The following is a 20,006-nucleotide window of genomic DNA, read 5'->3' on the forward strand; positions in this document are numbered from 1 at the left end:
TGTCCCCTGCAGGCCACCACCATGCACTCTGACTGCATCTTCAAGAAGGAGCAGGCCATGTGCCTGGAGAAGATCCAGAGGGCCAACGACCTGCTGGGCTTGAACGATTCCTCCCCAGGTGAGCCGGGTGGCAGGGAGAGGGGGCGTGGTGTTCCCAGAACATGCAGGCTGGCCTTTAGCACCAGCTTCCTGGCCTTAGCTCCACCTTGCCCAGGGTGGCAAAGGGTGCAAGTCTCTGGGAGGTGGTGTCCTACATCTACTCGGGGCAGTGACTTGGGGGTTGCCTTGCTCAGGGTCAGTCTGCCCTGGGTGGCTCAGAGCTGTTTGGGGTGGCCAGGTGTGGCCACCTTCTCTCACCTGGAGGCTTGATAGAGCTGGTAGTGTGTTGGGCAGCGTCTGTCAGAGAGCTTGTTAGCAGGCCACAGGGGCCTGGTGGCAGCAGGGACGCAGCTGTTGCTGGCAGCTGGGCTGTGGAGCACCTGGTCAGCTTAGGGCAGAGCATAGGGTCATTTCCTGTCTCCTCTGCTCATTCCATCAGAAGCCAGGGGAAAAGACAGCAAGCTCCCCAGTCCCAAAGACTGTCTGGCGTAGGGGTGGCCACATCTGGGGAGGGATACCGTGCCCTGTGCTTGATTCAGCCACATACTGCAGGATATTTAGCAACCTTAGCTTCTCCTCTTAAATGTCCACAACACCCCTGATCCCAAGGATAACTAAAAATGTGCCTCCCAACCTTTCACATGTCCCAGGGAATAGGTGCAGCCCTGATGAGCCCCAGTGGTTCCATGTCACCCTCTCCTTCCAACTCCCCTGCTGTGCAGATGGGCCCACTGGGCCCAGAGAGGTGAAGGCGCCCTCTGCTCCTGTCTGAGGGCTTTCGGGGGCTGGGGCATTCCAGGGGCCTCTCCAGCCTTGCTCATGACTCCGTTGCTGGAGGGCTGGCTGCGTGTCTGCCCGAGGTGGGGCTCTCTGCTCAGACCAGAGGGATGCGCTTTTCCCTCTGGATCTGCCCAGCTCTTCTGAGCATCATCTGTTTGAAGTCTTTATTAATCTCCAGTCCAGTTAAATGTAGCAGTCCCGCTGGGCCCAACTCCTCAGCAAGCTGCTTCTAGGTGCAGACGGACTGGGAAGGCGCTGCTCCTGGCTGAGCCTGCGTGCCCCAACAGCCAGCGGACACTGCGTAGCCCTGACTGAGCGCAAAGGTGGATGCTTGGCCCCACCAACTAGGGACACTATAGAAGGGGGCCAGATGGGACCCTCTTCCAGATGGGTACAGTTGGAGAAAACTCAAAGACCATCTGAAAAATATCCAGTCCAAATCTCTCATCTGTGAGATGGAGAAGTGGACGCTGAGGACAGCCCATGCTCAGACCACATGGCTGGGTCTGGATTTCAGGTGTCCTGCCTCCCAGCCCAGGGCCGTTGTTCCTGCATACATGTCTCAGGGTGGAACAGCACAAGCATCCAGCTGGCAAGAGTAGAGGTTAGGGGTGGGGTGGAGGCAGGGACCACGGGGAGAGCTGGGTGCCATTTAATTATACCCATCTGTTGGACCCTGGACTGAGAGAGGACAAGATAGGCTTGCCCACAGGGATGACCTGGCTGAAGCAAGAGAGCGAGATGAAGGGACAGACACTGTCCCAGGACAAGCTGACTAGTGTTGGGGAGGTCTCACGGCAAGTGTGCTCAGGGCAGGATCAAGAGGTAAGTCCTCTGTGAGGAGATGGGGAGGGGCTGATGGGGAAGGTGACATTGAACCTAGATCCTTGGCTTCAAACCTGGCTGTATGCCAGGATTGCCAGGAGAGCTTTTAGAAGAATGTGTTCAAACCGTGATCCAGCAGATTCAGTCAGAGCCTCATGCAGTCTCTGTCAGATTCAGAAACTTCTAGTGAGAAGCTGAAGCTGAGAACCCCTGAGCTAGGCCCCAGGGATGGGTGGGCATTTGACCACAGCTGAGAATTGAGAGTGGGTGAACAAGAGAACATTCCTGGCCAGGGGGCCATCGGGACAAGAGGCCAGGAGGTAGGTGCCTGACCTCTGGGGGAACTGAGTCCCCTCTTTGCAGCCCTGTGTGGGGTGCGGGGTGAGCCAGTCCCAGGGCTGGTTGTCCCAGGGAGTGGGTGTCTGCACATTTCATGTCCATTTCCACTGGAGGTGGAGGTAGTGGAACAGCTGTGGCCGGCCCCCACTGGGCTGGCATCCCTACAGCTTCCCCAGGACTTCATTGGGCCCTCCTCAGGGACCCTGTGAAGCAGGGATGGCACAGATCACTCCCAGACCTGAATTGGGTGGGGACCTGAAGCCTGTGGAGGACACTCACTCACACACACACCCGCCCCTGGGTCGTTCGTTCATCCACTCTCTGGCTCCTTCTCTCCCTATTCATTCACCTTTCCTTCCCCTATTGAACTCACAGGAAGAGTTGGGTTCTTAGATGTCTGGCCTGGGTGGAGTGAGGCAAGGCCAGGGTCAGGGGAATGCAAAAACATGATAGCCCTGAGGTCAGGTTCAGAGAGGTCAGAGTCAGTGGGGAGAGCTGGAGCCAGTGTGCTGGGAATTCAGGGGAGAAGTAATTTCTCATTGGGTAGGTGAATGTAGGGATGGGCAGCCTAGGCCTAGAGGGGGCAGGGAGTGAAGAGTTCTTCAGGAGGTAAGGACATAGATATCTTCTGAAGGAAGGAGGGTTGGAGAGAGAGAGAGAGAAGGCTTTGCCCTCCCATGACCTGCTAGAGGAGAGGAGAGTCTCACATCTCTTCCCTATCTCTGCCCTCCCTTGAGTCAGAGGGCAGGACTTCATAGGATAGGGCTGAGAGTGAATTAAGCAGAAGGAAAGAACAGCTATCAGTAAAGAGGGGGACCCTGAGGGCCCAGTGAGACCACTGACACTGTGACTCTGGGCTTTACAATCTCCTTTTCTAAAATGAGGAGGGTGGAATGGATCATGTTAATGGCCAAATACTTTATACAGGCTTACTGTATTTCAGGTACCGTGTGAGTGCTTTATTCAATCACCAAAGCAACTTAGGGGGCTGGATCTATGAGCGCCCGTTTTATACATAAGGAAGCTGAGGCATCAAAGGAGGTTATGCACCTTGCTTATGGATGCAGTCCATTAAGGGATAGAGGTGGACCTTGAACCCAGGCAGCCACTAGGACACACATGCTTGGAACCTAGCACTTGTTCCCAGATCATCAGCTGTGGGACCTTAGAAGGGCACTAAATGCCTTAATTTTCTTGTCTGCAAAATGGAGGAAAAAATAATACCTACCACATAGGATTATTGTGTTAAATGACAAAGTCAGTGGAAAGGGCAAAGGATGGTGGTGGGTTTACTAAGTTCTCAGCAGAGACAAAGGTTATTACAAGTGGTCATGTCGCAGCATGAGGGCTTCCAGGGTTGTGACATGTGGAGACTTCTGTAGGCATGCCACTTGGAATAGTCCACAAAGGCTTTCTGGAAGAGCAGTGGGGAGCTGGGGGCTTGCTTGGACCTCTTAGGGAAGGAGGAAAGGAGGAAAGGAAGAAAGGCGGGCCAGTGAGCCAGGTGGGGATGGCCTGAGTGAAGGTGGGAAGGGAAAGAGGTGAGTGGCAGGTGGCAGGGAGCATCACAACCAGTACTTCAAGCCAGTCCGTGGCTTCTCCATGTACACAGCATACGCTCATGTAAACTGTACCACCTCTGGGCTGGACAGTTTCTACTGGTGTAGTACAGATGAGGCTGCTCTGACAGAGCCTTTAGTTCCTTGCCTGCTACCAACTGAGCCCACACAGAAGGTGGAACCGTGTGCATTTGGATGGTTCCAGAGCCACCCTCTCTGCCACTGCACTGCACTGCAGCTCAGGAATGAGGAGGTACCCGCCCTTCTCTCCTTCTTGTTGGAGGGAAAGGTTAGATGGCAGCAGAGGAAGTTGAAGTGAGACTGGAGAGTGGAGCTGGGAGAGGCAGGCCTTGGGTGTGTGCCCCAGGCCTGCACTTTTCTTAGCTAGTGAGGGCTGGAGGGCGTTCATTTTTCCAAGAACCAGAATAGTGCAGGTTCTCAGCTTCCGGTGACCTGCTTGGGAAGGAGAAGGGCAGGGAGCAGGACAAAGGGAGACCTGTTGGGGAAGGCTGACCTAGAAGGAGCTTGCATCTGCTCTGTGGTCTGAAAAGCTTGTCTCTGCAGACTGAGGTTGCAGGACCCTCTTGGGGCTTTAGAACAGGCAGCCTCTGGGTTCCTTTGCAGGGCTTAAGTTCAAGGACAGTGTTATCCCACTGTCAGCTGCCAAGCAAGGCCTTAATTTTACCCTGAGCCTCATAGGAGCCTCAAGCCTGCTCCTAGGAGTGTCCTTGGCTGGAGCTGGGCTTTGTGGCTCCAAATTAAACACACTTGTGCAATATGAGCAGTGACCCCTGGGCATGGTGCAGTCCATGATAGCTCCCTGGGACATTGAAAGATGCTGATGTCCAGGCCCTCCCCAGCCCAGAATCATTAGCATTTGTACAGGGTCCTCCACGTTGGTATGTGTTAAAATCCTCTCGGTGATTCTGAAGAGGATCCAGGGTTGAGAATCCATGGGCAATAGTGAAACCCTCTTAGAACTGCTTCATCTGTGATTTGGTGGTGGGTGGTGCCTCATGGTGCACTTGCACAGCCTGGGTGCTACAGGCCAGTCCCTCCACATGGCCCCTTGTCTCCACCAGGAGATGCTGTGACTGTAAGACGCATGAGGCTGCAGAGAGTGGCATACAGTTTTACAGTAAACTTTGATAAGTAGAGGTACAATCTAAAATGGTGCAAATTATAGTGTGGTGAGTATGAAAACCAGCAGCATAGCTGTCTGTCATCAAGTACTTTGTACTGTACATCATGGCATGAGTTATACATTTTTTTTAGCATAGCAACATTTTACTTATCACTCATGCTCTGCTTCTACTGCATGTCAGCTGGGGGCTCACTCAGTCCAGGATTTAGGTGGATGGAGCAGTCACCATCTTGAACATGCATGGCCACTACAGCAGGAAAGGGGACATAGCAAACCATGTTCTGAATCTCACAGCCTCTGCCCGGAAGCATCATGTCACTTCTTCCCATATTGTATTGTCCAATTCAAATTATATGGCCACTTCTTGTTCTTTTTTTATTCATATATATACATATATACTGGGGATTGAATCCAGGAATGCTTAACCACTGAGTCACATCCCCAGACCTTTATTTGTTTTTTTAATTTAAATTTTTTTTAATTTTTTTGTTCTAATTTGTTGTACATGACAGTAGAATGCATTTATACATTTTGATAGATCATATATAAATGGAGTGTAATCTCTCATTTTTCTGATTATACATATCGTAGGATCACATTGGTCATGCAGTCTGTACATACATGAGGTAATAATGTCTGTTTCACTCCACTATCATTCCTTCCCGCATATTTTTAAACGACTGGTGGTGCAGGTTTGTTTTACCACGAATGCAGGAGTCATGCACTGTGTTACATACAGTGCAGTGACTGTGACGTTACTCAGCCTTTGGAGTTTTCAGCTCCATTGTAATATTACGGAGCCACTGTGGTGTGTGTGTTCATCACTGACATAAACACTGTGATGTAGTATGTGGCTGTACATGGTTTTCATATGCTTATGTACATTGAGTTTCTCCCTATCGTCTTTTAGGTCTAGTAAAGTAGATCAGTTGGCCCTGGTGTGTTAGAGGTGAGGGGTGGGCGTGTGGCACTGTTTGATTGCGGGTAGGGGGTTTCTGGGAAGCCATCTGCACTCCCTCAAGCTCTGGCTCTTTGCTCATTCTGGAACCACTGTCCCAGAGAGAACATGGGATGGTAATGTGTATGGTGACCTTCAGAGTGGAGGCCACCAGAGCTCTGCAGGCAACTGGAGAAGCCAAAGATACAGGCAGGGAGGTGGCCACGGACAGAAGAAGCAACTTGCTCTCTGACTGGATTTTTTTTTAACATCCTCTACACGTCTTGAAGGAGTTTCTGGAGAAGAAGGGAGAGGTCTTCATCTCATTCCAAACTCCTGGATGCTGAATGAGATTTGAACCAACCCTAGCCCAGCTCTGTCATGTGACACAGAGCCGCTGAGGCCAGAGGTGGTAGTCAACTGGCGAGTCTCACCAGGGTTAGAGCCAACTCTGGGCCAGTATCCAGGTCTGCCACCCCAGCCAGGGGGTGCCATTCTGCGGCAGTGCTCTTGTGGCCAGAAGAGGCGGAGAGAGGACTGCTGTGCGTGGGAACTGCTGCTCCACCACATAGTGCCCGGGGCCCTGCAGCCCTCAGGCAGCACCTGCTGGGAGGCGCTTTGTTCCCGCTGCTGTCCTGGGGCAACCCGCCAACCCAGGGACAGCCAGCACCTCCTCTTCCCAGGGCTACTGATTCCCGTCAGCCTGGAAGCCATCCCTGCCTCCTGGCGGGGTTGTGCAGGTATAGTTCTGCACGGGACCCCACATGCTGGAGCAGATGGAAGAGGGTCTTCTGAACCCTGTCCAGAATGCCAGGTGCCTCATATCAGCTCCTCCACCTTCATCAGAAGGGGAGAGGCCTGGAGGAGGGAACCACTTCAGCACCAGACCAGGGCTTCTCCATCCTTGAAGCAGAATGAGCTTGTGGTCTGATCCTTGAAGTTGCTCAAGGATGAGCAGGCACCAGGCATGGGGAAACAGGTGTCTGCAGGTTCTCTTGCTCTGCTCTGAGGAAAATAGGGCTCCCTGTAGGGCTCAATGCCAAATCTGACAAAGGGCTCCATTTCTGTCCAGACCTATGTCTTCCTAGCTGGGTCGTTCCGGAACTCGAGCATATAACAGACTCCCCTGGAGGTTTGTTAAATGCAGATTATTGACGCCCATCCCCTGCATTTCTTATTCCTAGTTTTCAAGTGGTGTTGCTGGCCTGGGGTCACACTTTGAGAACCTCTGACTTCCAAGGGGGAGGGCTGTGTCTGGTCCTTCCTCTCCCCTCCAGTACTCACCTCTTGTGGAGCGGGGGGGCAGTCCTCATTGTATGGAACTGAAGCCTTGGCTATAAAGTGAATTTCAGTAAATTGAATCATATTTTAATCTTTGAATTATACGCTCAGATGGGGGCCTCGTTCTCACAATACCTGCGGTGCCTTTTTAAGGGAAGGACCACGGCTTTGTCTGTTGCTCTGGCATCCCTGGTCTTAGGAGTTCTGAACACTATCTGGAACTGGACAAAATCATTGCCATGACAACCTGAGATTAGCTCCTTATTTTGTTCCAGCTGAAGGCTAATAGCTCTTGTACTCTCTCTCAGTCTGACCTGCCTAAGTGGTCTCTATCCCTCCTGCTGTCACGAGTCACTGCCATCCCTTGGCTACTTGTAGCATGTCCTAGGTAGGAACATTTCAGAGAGTGTGCAGAATCGCTGGCTGCCCACTGCCCAAATTCCTCTGACCAAGTTCCACAGCGGGGCCTGCGCAGATCAAGCCAGGAGGCATTGGGGCGGGGCTGGCTTAGAGTTACGGGATGATAGGAGAGGTGGAAAGGGAAGTCTGCGGGAAGTGGAGAGGTCTCTTGATGCTTGGCCTTCTCTGGAGGAGGAAGAAGGGGAGGAGACTGGATGCTGGCTGCACTTGACTGTTTTCTCCCTGCAACATGCTTTCCTGGCTGCCGTGGCGCTTTCCTGTCCTGGTTTCCCTCCTCAGTCTTCCCTGCCAGCTCCTCTTCTAAACGTTGGCATTCCCTCTTCTGTCGGAGCCAGGATATTCTCCCTCTTTCTTCTCTGAGCTCCACTGTCTTGCTGAACCATCCAGTTCATGGCCTAAATAGCATCCCTGCTGACCCCACCCAGTCCTTATATCCAATTCTGACTGCTGTGGCACCCAGACTTTTAAAAAAAATTTTTGGTACTGGTGATTGAACCCAGGGGCACTTAAGCACTGAGCCACATTCCCCAGCCCCTTTTAAATATTTTATTTAGAGACAGGGTCTGGCTAAGTTGCTAAGGCTGGCTTTGAACCTGTAATCCTCCTGCCTCAGCCTCCTGAGCCACTGGGATTACAGGCTTGAGACACCACACCCAGCAACCCCAGATTTATTAACCACCTGTTTGATATCTGTCTCCACTCTGCTGTTAGCGCCTCTCAAACTAAACATATACCAGACCAAAGTCTTTATTTCCAACTTGCCTAATTCCTCCTACAGCCAGGCATGGTGGCACAGGTCTGTAATTGCAGCTCCTAGGAAGTCTGAGGCAGGAGGGCTGCAAGTTCAAGGCCAACCTGGGCAACTCAGCAAGATCTGGTCTCAAAAAAAAAAAAAAAAAAAAAAAATTTCCCCTCCATCTGCTGCTTGCCCAGCCCTTCCCACTGTGGTAAATAGCATATTCATTCATCCTTCCAACTGTCTATCTGTCAGTTCATCCATTCATCCATCCATCCAGACAACCCAAGCCAGAAACCTGGGTGACATCACGGTACCTCTCTCCCCTTCCCTGTGTGACTCAGGATAGCGTAGACCAAGCAGCAGTGACAAATCAACCTCACAGTCTCAGAGATATAGCACAGTGACATTTCTTGCTTGAATATGTTACAGGCCAGTGTGGCCAGCAGAGTGGAGGTGGAGCCCTGGTAGTTTATCAGTGATTCAGACACCTCCCAAATGGGAAAACTGCCACCCTCATGTGAACGCTGCATGTGACATCCAAGGGTCCTACAGAGAAGGAAGAGAGACAAAGGCTGCGGAAGCCAGTGAGGGGCATTTTAGAGACTAGTTCATCCCTTCCTGCCACTTGCCATGGCTCAGAACTCAGAATGTGATAAGTCACGTATAGATATGGGTGAGCACTAATCATCTCTGGCACCATGGCCAGCCGGTCTGTCACCAGGACCTGTCATTCCTGTCTCCACACTGCCCTACACAGGACTCTTCTCCATCTCTGCTGCCATCCCTGCATGTCAAACTCCTTCATCCCTCCCCTGGATTCTGACATGTCTTTCATGTCTTCTTTCGGCTCTTGAAATGTATTGTCTCCACACACCACCGAATGAGATCGAGTGAATGCTTGTTTTAAAACCTCTCTGGTAGGCAGAATAAGGACTCTGCCACTGCCCAGAGACAGAAGGCACATCCTAATCCCCAGAGCTGTGTGAATGTGACTTTACATGGCAAAGGGATGCAAATTTGGATATGCAGTTATGTTAAGGGTCTTGAGATGGGGAGATTATCCCAGCTTATTTGAGCAGAGACAGTATAAGTCCTTCTAAGTGAAAGAAGACAAGAGGGTCAGAAAGGGAGAGAGATTTGAGAATGCTAAGCTTCTGACTTTGAAGATAAGGGAAGGGGACCTTAGGCCAAGAAATGCAGGTGGCCTCTAGGATCTGGAAAAGTTGAAAGATTCCCCTTTTAGGACCTTCAAAAGTGCAGACCTGCGGACACCTTAACTTCAGCCCATTGAGACCCTTTTCAGACCTCTTACCTCCAGAACTAATACGTTGTGCCATTTGAAGAGAGTAAGTTTGCTTACAAACTTTTAGCAGTAATAGGAAACTAAGATACCACCTGGCAGCATTTTAGCATTTAGCATAACCTCCAAAACCATTAGCATGATCCAGCAGACTCTGAGTTCTGTGAAGCAGAGGAAGATCCTTTCTCTTCCCTCCTGTACTGTTCTGCAGAGTCTGACTTGTATTTCTTACATATGGATCATAAGGGGGACGGGAATAGAACAGGGAGAAGAGAAAAAAAGATAGGATAAAAGTAGGAGGGAGAGGAGAAAGGAGAAAAGGCATCCTTGAGCTTCCAGACCCATCAACCTAAGATGTGTTGAGAGACTGGAGTGTGAAATGAATGGGAATGTGGAAACTGGTCGCATTTTATGTGAGTGGCAGGAAAATACCTTGCTGTCCTCAGCTGGAGAAACCTAAGGCCCTCTCAAAAGCCCCCTCCTGCTCTCCTCAGCTCCAAGGTCGTGAGTTCCCTATGGCTCAAGGATGTCCACCAAACCAGACACTGGGATTAGGGCCTGGGTCACCAGGTCTCGTTTTAGGGTTTCTATCTACTCTGGTGCCACAGGAGTTGCCCCTAGGACTCTGGAGGGAAGCCAGGATGGGGACAGATGAAGGCACCATGAAGACTTGGCGAGTTATGGTACAGGGATCCTTAGCCTTCCCAGGTCATGTGGTGGGGTTGGGTTGGGAGCCTTGGCCAGGGCCCCTTGGAGGGCAGCTTCTGCCTGTACCAACCATCCCTGAGGCACCAGCAAGTCCTTGGGGAATCTCTGTTCCCGATTTGAGCTCTGGTCACTCAGATTTGGGAGTCTCAAGGGACACAAGGCCCTTGATGGGCACATCAGGAATGTGAACCATGACAGAGGTGGCCAGAACACAAGTCTGAGACTTCCAGTGCAGAAGACCCCACCCTTCCCTGGCTCTGCCCTCAAATGTAAACTTCACAGCTTTGTCTGTTTTCTTCAGTCCTGTATCCTGGTGCCTAGGTGGTCCCTGGCACATGGAAGGCACTCTAAGTGATCATCAGGAGAATGCACCCCTGCCCTGCCACCACACCTCCAGCCCAGGAGCCCCTGTCACCCCTCATGCCACCTACCTGGCTCTTACTTCCCTCCTTGCCCCTCTGCCCTCACATCTCTGCTCGCTGTCCTGAAGTTGCCCCCGCCCCCAACCTTAGCAGCGTCAGCTGGCAGCACCAGCTGGCTGTGCCAGGGCTTAACGCTCCACATTACGGGAACATCTGTTGGCTGGGGCCCCCAGGGCGTGGGCCAGACATGGTCACGCTCCATGGCTGCTTCACGGTCAACACAGGCTGTGGTGGCCAAGGATGGGCTGTTGGGTCTCTTTCAAGGACATAATGTCACAGCCAACGGTGTGCTGGCTAGATGTCCTGCTGTAGTGGGTAGACAGGCGTCACTGACAACAGCCTATTCCTGGGAACCAGGGCTGGCTCCTCTCATGGAGCCCTCAGTGTCCTTGCCCTCTTGGTGTACTGTACTCAACTTTCTACAGTAGTCCCAGCTCCTAGACTCTGTCATTCCATGAGCAGAATGCTATCGGTCAATGTCACAGGGTGTGAATTCTAAAATAGGAAGGTCTAAATTCTGGGAGACGAGGTTTTCTGCACTTAAAAGCCATAGATATCTCTGGGTCCTAATGGCACCCAACAGCATGGACCCTGACAGAGACCATGGCCTCATGAGGCCTGCTCCAAGTCCCCTCCCCTACCTAGCACCTGTACAGGGACACCTAATTGCAACAATGAAATTGATGCTAATGACAACAGTGGGCCTGCAGGGAGTGAGCCTGGTGCTATTTGTAGAACTTTCCATGTAGGAACTCATTAGTCCTCCTAGCAACCCAGTGAAGTGGAATGCTGGAGGCCACTTGCCTCCCTGATGTGACATGGAAGCTGTCTCTGTGGCCCAGGGACTCTCTGCAGACTAGGTTTCTTTCCTGACACTACTCTGCAGTGTGACGTGCTGTGCTTCTGCCACCCCACTGCACCTTGGCACACTGCCTAACTGCATCTCGGTGTACTTCCTTGGTGTACCCTGTAGATGCCCGTGAAGATCCCCAGGCTGGCCCCCTCTGTGACCTTCTTACTTCACTTCCTTTTCTCATCACTTCCTTTATGCTGGAGTTCAGGCAAACAGTGGGACCGTGGGACTCGGCTGAAGAATTGGGGTGCTAAGAGCACGGAAAGCTTTTAACTGCTGGTGGGGTGTGTGCAACCTAGCTGGATACTCATTTTGAAAAACGTACAGTCATAGCTGTGTGGGGTGGGTGGAGAGGCAAGAGGAGGCTCTAACTGTGGTCCCAGGGAAGGGTGACGGACTCCATAATCCTCTGGAGGGAAATTCAGCACGATTTGTTACAGACCACAAAGAAGGAGGTGGAAGGAGGTGGGGTGCGGCTCCCAGGCTTTTGGGGCTGGATGGTGCTGAGGAGAGGCAAGGACTGCTCCTTCTGCTTTTGAGTGGTCTTGGGTCCCCCAAGGTGGGAATGTCCAGCAAGGTAGGTGGCCATGGGCTCAGCCCTTGGGGAGTGGCTGGAAACAGAGGACTGGGCGTGTCATTCTGTTAAGAACCTGAGTGGAGGGAACTCATCTGGAATGATGGCAGGTGGCTAGGGCAGGGCAGCCAGCAAAGTGCTGAAATTGTCCTTTGAATTTGGCAGCAAATAGGTCACCATTGACATTGGTGAGATCTGCTCAGAATAGAGGAGGGACGGAGATAATGAACAGGAGGCTGGCAGTGGCTGGAAGGAGAGAGAGTATACAGTAGGCAGAGGGGACAGCGGGGCTCCTGAGCTCCCCAAATCCAAAAACCCCATTCCTCTTCCTCACAACTCACGTCCTGTGAGTCACCAGATTCTCAGGATCCCTAAACACTTCTCGGCGCCTCCTTGCCACCCTCTCCGTCAGCCTGACCCTGTGACATGGTGCTGGCCTCCCCACAGTGGTCCCTGCCTCCTCCTTCTCTTCCCACTCCAAGGCTCCAAGTCCTTTCACAGTTCCAGCCTGCACACGCAGCCTTCTGCCTGGGTGGCTTTCCCTTCCCATCTGAGAATTTGTGCTCCTCCTCCAGGTGCCAGCTGGATGCCAACTGCAGGCTCCATCCAGGCCTGCCCTGCAAGTACTTCCAGCCCCACCTCTAGGGCGGGCAACCCCCACTGAAGGGCAGAGCTGAGGCCAGACCACACAGTGCTGGCTGGCACTGGTGAGGCTGCTGGAAGAGGCAGGGAGGCTGGACCAGGTTGTGTGGGCGGGGCTGCTGGAGACTCCCAGCAGTCTCTTTCTTAGGGGTCCTGTCCTGGCCTGGTGCTTCTTCCCTCTGCACCATCCTGCAGGACTAGGGGACAGGTGAGGCCCCCTTTCCATCCCAGGACCACCTGCAGAGGCTTGCACCTCATCTCTTTGAGGGGTTTTCAGGTACAGGCCTGAGCCTTGCCTCAGACAGGAAGTCCGCTTCCCACTTCAGCTGCTCCCACCACCCTCAGCAAGAGCCTGGCTCGTGAGCCTCTGTGTCTGTGTGGTGGTGGGTAATACAGGTGTGAGTGTACGTGTGTGGCGTGTGTGCTGTACACGTGTACATGCACATCAGAGCGTGTGTTGTGGGATATGGCATGGGGCTCCCTCACAGGGTGTCTCTGAGGCTAAAGTGAGGTCACACATGTGTGTGCGTGCACATGTTTAGCTGGTTGTGCGTGCTGTGTGAATAGTGTGTGGGCACACGTGGTATTTGTGTGTGTGCGTGTGTGTGTGACTGGACCCATGCTCATTATGGTTCTCTTCCCCCAGGCTGCCCAGGTATGTGGGACAATATCACCTGCTGGAAGCCCGCCCATGTAGGTGAGATGGTCCTTGTCAGCTGCCCCGATGTCTTCCGGATCTTCAACCCAGACCAAGGTGGGTAGAGCCCAGTCTTTAGGCCACACCAGTCTAACCTGCTCTCTGGACTCAGCCCAGGCTCCCAAAGACAAGCACCAAGGACTGGCCACCCTGTGAGCAGATATCTTTGCTCCAGAGCATGCGATGGGGGTGTTGATGGAACCACAGCCCCTCATGCACTTGGAGGGACTTGCGAGCTCTCCTGCAACATGGCACTCAGTACCCAGGGACACCTGGGTGTGCCTCGGCGTGGCTGGCAGCAAGCCGGGCTTTGGGGTGTGAGGTGGATGCCAGCTCTGTCTCTCACCCTCCTAAGAACCTTGAGCAAAGCAGTTCACTCCTCTCCCCTAAGTTCCTGGTCTGCCAGGTGGGAATATGGCATGGGGCTCCCTCACAGGGTGTCTCTGAGGCTAAAGTGAGGTCACACATGTGGATCATTATGTAGTGCAGGACTTGGCACATCCTGAATTTTCAGTGGTAAATGTTAGCTGATGTTGTCATTGCTGTCACACAGCCACAGAGATTCTCAGAGGTCCGAGGGATGCGTGGACAGGGATCTGCAATTGGACACCCTCAGGCCGAGTGGGAGTGTGACGAATGCAGTCAGGCTCATGACACCCACCCACGTCCACACTCGCAGGCCACTCGATATGGGCCCGGTGGCCAGGCCTCACAGCAGGCAGGCCCCCATGTCTGCTAAGCAAAGCATTTTCTCAGCCCTCGCTGCCCTTAGGCAGTTCTGAGGGCTCAGGAGAGGACAAAGATGGGTGTCCTGGCCTCCAGGGACTCCTGGGCTGCCCAGGAGAGGACCCTAGGCACAGTGGAAACAGTGTAGTCCGTGACTTATGGACGCCAGTGTGGGCATGGGTACATGATGGCACACTCCCTGCCAGGGAAGGTTGGCTGAGTGGGGGTCACAAGGAAGTCAGTTTTGGGCATGCCTGAGTTTGAGATCTCTGGGGCCATTGAAATTCTGTGGGGAACTCTGGGGGCCCCAGATTGTGTCTACCTTGTGCCGTAGACACAGTAGCTGAGCTCTGTGATGCAGGATACCAAGACATGGGGCAGGGAAACAAGACAAGGCCCAAGTGGCTTGGGAGGCTGAGGCAGGAGGATCGTGAGTTCAAAGCCAGCCTCAGTAATTTAACGAGGCCCTAAGCAATTTAGCAAAATCTTGTCTCAAAAAATAAAAATAAAGGCTGGGGAAGTGGCTCAGTGGTTGAGCATCCCTGGGTTCAATCCCTGGTACAAAAAAAAAAAAAAAAAAAAAGTAAACCCTAATGGCTGCATCTCCACTGGGGGTGTCCTGTTCTGTGTGAGAGGTAAAAAGCAAATTCAATTTCTAGCCTCACACTCCAGCATCCTGGAGGGCAAGAGATTTGCAGGAGGTGGCAAAGAGAGGTAGTGGCACATGTTGGAGTCCCAGGTCTCATCCCTGGCTCCCATTCCAAGAAGATAGGGTCTATCTACCACATACCCCCACTTTGCTTTGTCCCACATCCCTCACACCTCCAGACCTCTGCCAGCGCAGAAGGAGGGTGGTGGGTGAATTACCCATCCCAAGGGCTTCGGGACTTTGAGTGACCCAGAGCAGGCCAGAGAGTGAATATTGGTGGAGGAGACTGGCAGGGCGGGCTAGAGTGAGGAGTACGGTGAATGGAGGGTTTCGAGGCACAGTGGCAGCCTGTGATTCAGCCCTGTTCCTCATTCATTCCTTTAGAAACCAACTTAGTCACTTCCCCCATGCATGTATGGCTTCCATTCAGTCATTTATTTAAAGTTTCCTGAACATCTACTCTGGATCAGATTCCATGCCAAGAACGCTTCTTGCTACAAAAGGCAAAAAGAATCTGTAGTCAAGTGAGATTTCCTGGAGATACACTTTCCTCCGGCTTCCCTCCCTCAGCAGTGGGGTGGTGAGGTGACACCCCATTCCTAATGGTTCATTAAGGCAGGGCCTTTCAGCACCTCTCTTCACAGCCTTGATTGGTGGGGCTTGCCTTTCCGCTTAGAAGTGTGGGTTGGGTGTCTCCTTTGCCTTCTCGGTTCCCAGGAAGCTCCAGTGGTAGTGCGGCCATGCAGGACCTTGGAGATGTTGGACATGTAGGAGCCCCACCCTCTCTCCTCCTCCCGATGCCTCTGCGCATTTCTGTTCTGGAGGTGGAGGGAGAAGTCTCCCCTGCCTGCTGGTGCCCAGCTTCTAGTCCTGCTCCTGCACCCCCTGCAGAACTCTTTCCAGAGTTTGGGGGTGGGGAGGAAGAGGAAGTGATCAGTGAGAGCAGACCCCCACTGCAGACCCCCGCTTACCTCTGCATTTTCTTTCTTTCTCTCTTTCTCTCTCTTTCTGTTGCAGTCTGGGAGACGGAAACCATCGGTAAGAGGAACCTTGGTGAGGACAGACCGCTGTCCATCTGTCCATCTGTGTATGTAGCAGAGCCTAGCCTCAGAAGATCCCAGGCTCTGTCTGCTGGGATCAGCACTGAGTTGGGGTGGAATGGCAGGCTCCTCAGGGACCAGGTTCTTCTCTCCTTCTCCCCTCCCCACACCCTAGTTCAGCCACCCTGAAGGTGGCAGCGATGGAGAACACAGCCCTTGGCTTCCAGGCCCTCAGGAACTTGTTTGGAAAGACTAGATTCACCAATGGAGAAGGTAGAAAGCAAGCCCATGTGTGTGCCTAAGCATGTGCACATGTACACGCGGGCCTGAACCTGTGAGTGAGTCCTTCCAGGTGCTGACATCCCTAGTTGCTGAGAAGTTGGAATGTACAGGAATGTACAGAGAACAGAAGAGACCTAATGATGTAGCACGTGGGCAGAGCAGTGAGATCATGGGAGGCTTCCTGGAGGAGATGGCATGTCTGCTTGGAAACAGGATTTTGAGAAATAGGGAGAAAAATGTGGGTTCATTGCTAGGCTAGCATGGGATTCGGGCATAAGGAGAGGGTGGAAATGGGAATAAAGAGTAAGGAGAGAAGGAGTAAAATTCTGGGGATGAAGTCTTTGGAGTTCTGGGTTCCCTTTGATGAAGAGTGGTGTCTGGAGACTGAGATGAGCACCAAAGAAACTCCAAGTCCTGGACCCATGTTGCTGTTTTTTTGCCCTTTTCCATTCCTTCTCCTTCCTCTCCACTCTCCAGGAGTCCCTCCCAGCCTCCTGACAGCGCAGGGCCCATTTCCTGTTTCCTTGGGGTGGGGGTGGGTGGCTGAGTCATGGACCATCCTGAGCATCCAAGAAATGCAAAACCAATGAGATGGGTGTCAGAAGGTGTGGTGAGTCAGAAGGGTGTGCAGCCGCTGTGCCTGATGCTGCCTCTTGACCCCGCCCCCAGGCCCTCCAGACCAGGCATATCAGGGAAGGTAGATAGTGGTAACGTGGCAAGTTAATCAACCAGGCATTTTGACACATGCCCACATCTGTGTTTTACAGGAGAGTTTGATTTTGCTGGCAGTAACTCCTTGGGTCTCTCAGGTAAGGGACAGGCTGGGACCCACCATGGGCTGGCTGACCGGAGGGCGTCTGCTGACATGGGAGCTTTGAGAGTCCCATTGCAGGCTGGGCTCTGCCCTCTGTGGCTCTGTGATCTCTAAGACTGGTTGGTCACTTTCGAGATACAGGTACAGCTTGTCTCCATGGGCAAACTGCACTTAGGTGCAAAGGCAGAACATGGTACCTACAATTTCCCAGGAGCTGCAGATCTCTTGAAGCTCCTTTGTGGATTCTAAGCAAAGAACCCCTGTAGTAGATGGTTCCTGATAGTTTTGAACTCCAGTATGTAGACTAGAGGTTTTCAACCCTAATTTAAAGTTGCACATCCCAGTCATCTCCTGGGCTGGTTAAAACACAGATTCTAGGGCCTCACTCTCAGAGTCTCTGATTTACTCAGCCTCAGGATGAGCATGGGAATTGCTAGCCAGATGTCCAGGTGTGTTTTATGGTCTGGTGTGGGGAGGCACCCACTCAGGAACCTCTGTTCTAAAATTCTGGGCTCTTATGAAGCTACTGGGGCAAAGCAGCCTACTGATGTGGGCACTGTCACTGCGGGGTTCTGACTCTCTGGAGAGCGCTCTTTCAGAGATTTCTATCAGAACAATATTCATGGAACAGTTCTGGAACAAAAAGGTTTATACTTTCCTACATTAGGCTATAAAAAGAAAAAAAAAAAGGAAGAAAATAAAAGAAAGGAAATGACTTTTCTCTCCAGGACACTTTTATAAAAAATTGTTTTTCAAAACTGCTTCCCTTTCCTCTTCCCACCACCTTGAGGAGGCAGAGTAGGGAGGAGAGGAAGCCCAGATGAGGGTAGGGGCTTAGGCAAGGCACTGCCTCCCCTGGGGCAGTCGGACTTTCTCAAGAAGTATTTAGAGGGACTTGGAAGGGATTGCACATGGCAGCCCGAGCAGATCTGATGGAGGAAGGAAGAGCTTGGCACCACACTGTGGGATTTAAATGAGCTCTTTGGCTTTGCCTGGGCTTGCCAGGCTCCTCCCCAGCCTGTCCACAGAACTCAGCACTAGAGAAGTGATAAAGGTGACAGAGACCAGACTCCCCGTCCCCGCTGCTGGGCAGAACTCACCTTCCGGGCAGGGCCCTTTACCCCATGTCTCCAAGTCCCAGGAAAGAGTCTTGACTCCTGGCTGAAGAGGACTGGCCTTCCATCTTCCAGTTCTGCCAGCAAGGATGGAGGCTGGAACGGTAGAGGAGCCTCCCCTCTCGGCCTCCACCTCCTACCATGTGTCTCCTTGACCCACTGCTTGCCTTGTCTCCTTCCTAGCTCCCCACAGGTGGCTCAGGTCACAGAGGGGAGGATTCTGTCCAGCAGTATGTGCCCTGTGCTCCTGGTCGCTGAGTCCTATGAAAGGAAGAACCATCCCCATGTGTACTAAGAGGCCAAGTAACTCCCAGGAACCCATTCTGGGGGCTGATGTCTATCTGGGGCCACATCGAGGTGTTGACTGGAGGAAGGGTCTGCTTACCTTCCCTGATCATCTGTGGCTGTCCCTCACAGAGGGGAGGTGATGGGAGAAAGAAATGAACCAAGCAGCCTTGAGAGGCTAAAACAGCCCCACGAAGGGTGAAAACCAGGCTGAATGCTTCTTTGTAGCTAGCAAATGGCTCCACGGCTGTGCCTCACTCTGCTCCCCTGAGTATCACACAAGACCGCCTTAAAGTCAATCAAAAGAAAAACGAAGTGACAGGAAATAGACCAGCAAACCCTGAAAGACAAAACTTAACCAAAAACCAAACTGGAGCATATATCTTAATAAGGTCCTATGCTAGTTCAGTGGAGGTCTGGTCCTTGTTAATTAAGCAAGATGTCCCATTGATGTGGAATGTCAGCTGCTAGGGAAAATGCCACCTGTAGTGTGGGCTCGGGACACAACTCTAGTCACCTGAGGTGATTCCTGGACATACTCAGATGTCCTGCTGAGAATCCCTGAGGCTTCGGGGACTGGAATCTGCATTTGTGATCAGTCTCAGGACGGTTCTTCTGCACATGGACCTTTGAAAAGTACTGATCCAGGGCCCCGACCATTTCCTGGCAAGCATTTGGGAATATTCCACAAGGAGAGCGGCAGGGCTGCCAGACTCGCAGGCTCAGTCCCCTTACCCTTGGTTAAGAGATAACTTGCTCCAGCTCCATGGCTCTTAGTAAAGGCTGAGCTGCGGGCCATCGGCTGTCACTGATTCCTTGGACCTCTGTCCCATGCCTCCCAGTGGACACATGGGTTTCTGGTTCCTACTTACACGGTAATGTTTGCATCTGAATCTTGGGGCTCTCTGAAGTCATTCTGTGCCTCACTGAGTGTTCTCTTCTCTGCAGACATGGGAGTGGTTAGCCGGAACTGCACGGAGTACGGCTGGTCCGAGCCCTTCCCTCATTACTTTGATGCTTGTGGCTTTGAGGACTATGATTCTGAGACTGGGGACCAGGTGAGTGTCTATGTCCTGTCAGGCATAGAAGTGGTGGGGCAGGGGAAAAGACAGGTCTCTAATAGCATTCTTGAGCACCTACTGTGTACCCAAGCCAGCTGCTGTGGCTGAGAAGCAGCTGCCATGCTGCCTGATCCTCCAGCCCCTACTTCCTGTCCCCATAGCCCTGGTAACTTTTCTAAGACACTTAAGACACTGTCTTGCCTGGGACCCAGCACCTGAGAGGTTAATGCTGGGCCCCACAGGACCCTCCCCATCCCATCTTCCACTCCTGACTACAGGGTCCATCTGTACTGACTGGTTAGTGCTCTTGCTTTGAGCAGGTGCTTGGGCTGGAACCCAGGGCCTGGTGCATGCTGGGCAAGGGCTGGGCATAGAGGAGGTGGAAGTCAGAGGGCTAGGAGGAGCCTGGGAGAAGCTAGGCCCAGAGGTGTGTGGTGGACGGACTGTGGCTGGGGAGACTGGCAGGTCAGGGGGTGGGGGATGGGTAGGGCCTGCCCCATGTGGATCCCTGTGTGTCCTGTGTCCTGCTCCAGGATTATTACTACCTGTCAGTGAAGGCCCTCTACACTGTCGGCTACAGCACCTCCCTCGTCACCCTCACCACTGCCATGGTCATCCTGTGTCGCTTCCGGTGAGACTCCAGTGACATTGGAGCCCGTACAACTCACCTCTGCTGAGAGTAGTGCCTCCCAATCCCTCCTTCCACATGTCAGCC

At 52.7% G+C, this 20,006-nt stretch overlaps 1 protein-coding gene across 9 annotated transcripts in view; it reads left to right on the forward strand.

Annotated features, from left to right (window-relative positions):
- The window catches only part of ADCYAP1R1 (ADCYAP receptor type I), a 56,927-nt gene that overhangs the window by 12,346 nt on the left and 24,575 nt on the right, over window positions 1-20,006 (forward strand). For 4 of the 9 annotated variants that reach the window (XM_079152361.1, XM_079152362.1, XM_079152360.1 and 1 more), the window contains exons 3-8: window positions 13-118; window positions 13,269-13,376; window positions 15,712-15,732; window positions 16,784-16,825; window positions 19,179-19,288; window positions 19,825-19,922. In XM_079152361.1, coding sequence (XP_079008487.1) covers window positions 13-118; window positions 13,269-13,376; window positions 15,712-15,732; window positions 16,784-16,825; window positions 19,179-19,288; window positions 19,825-19,922 — 485 coding nt within the window. The remainder of the gene's footprint in view (window positions 1-12; window positions 119-13,268; window positions 13,377-15,711; window positions 15,733-16,783; window positions 16,826-19,178; window positions 19,289-19,824; window positions 19,923-20,006) is intronic. The other 5 variants (XM_079152366.1, XM_079152365.1, XM_079152368.1 and 2 more) reach the window with 3 other exon arrangements.

This window comes from Sciurus vulgaris (assembly GCF_902686455.1).
Source record: "Sciurus vulgaris genome assembly, chromosome: 8".
Classification (NCBI taxonomy): Eukaryota; Metazoa; Chordata; class Mammalia; order Rodentia; family Sciuridae; genus Sciurus; species Sciurus vulgaris.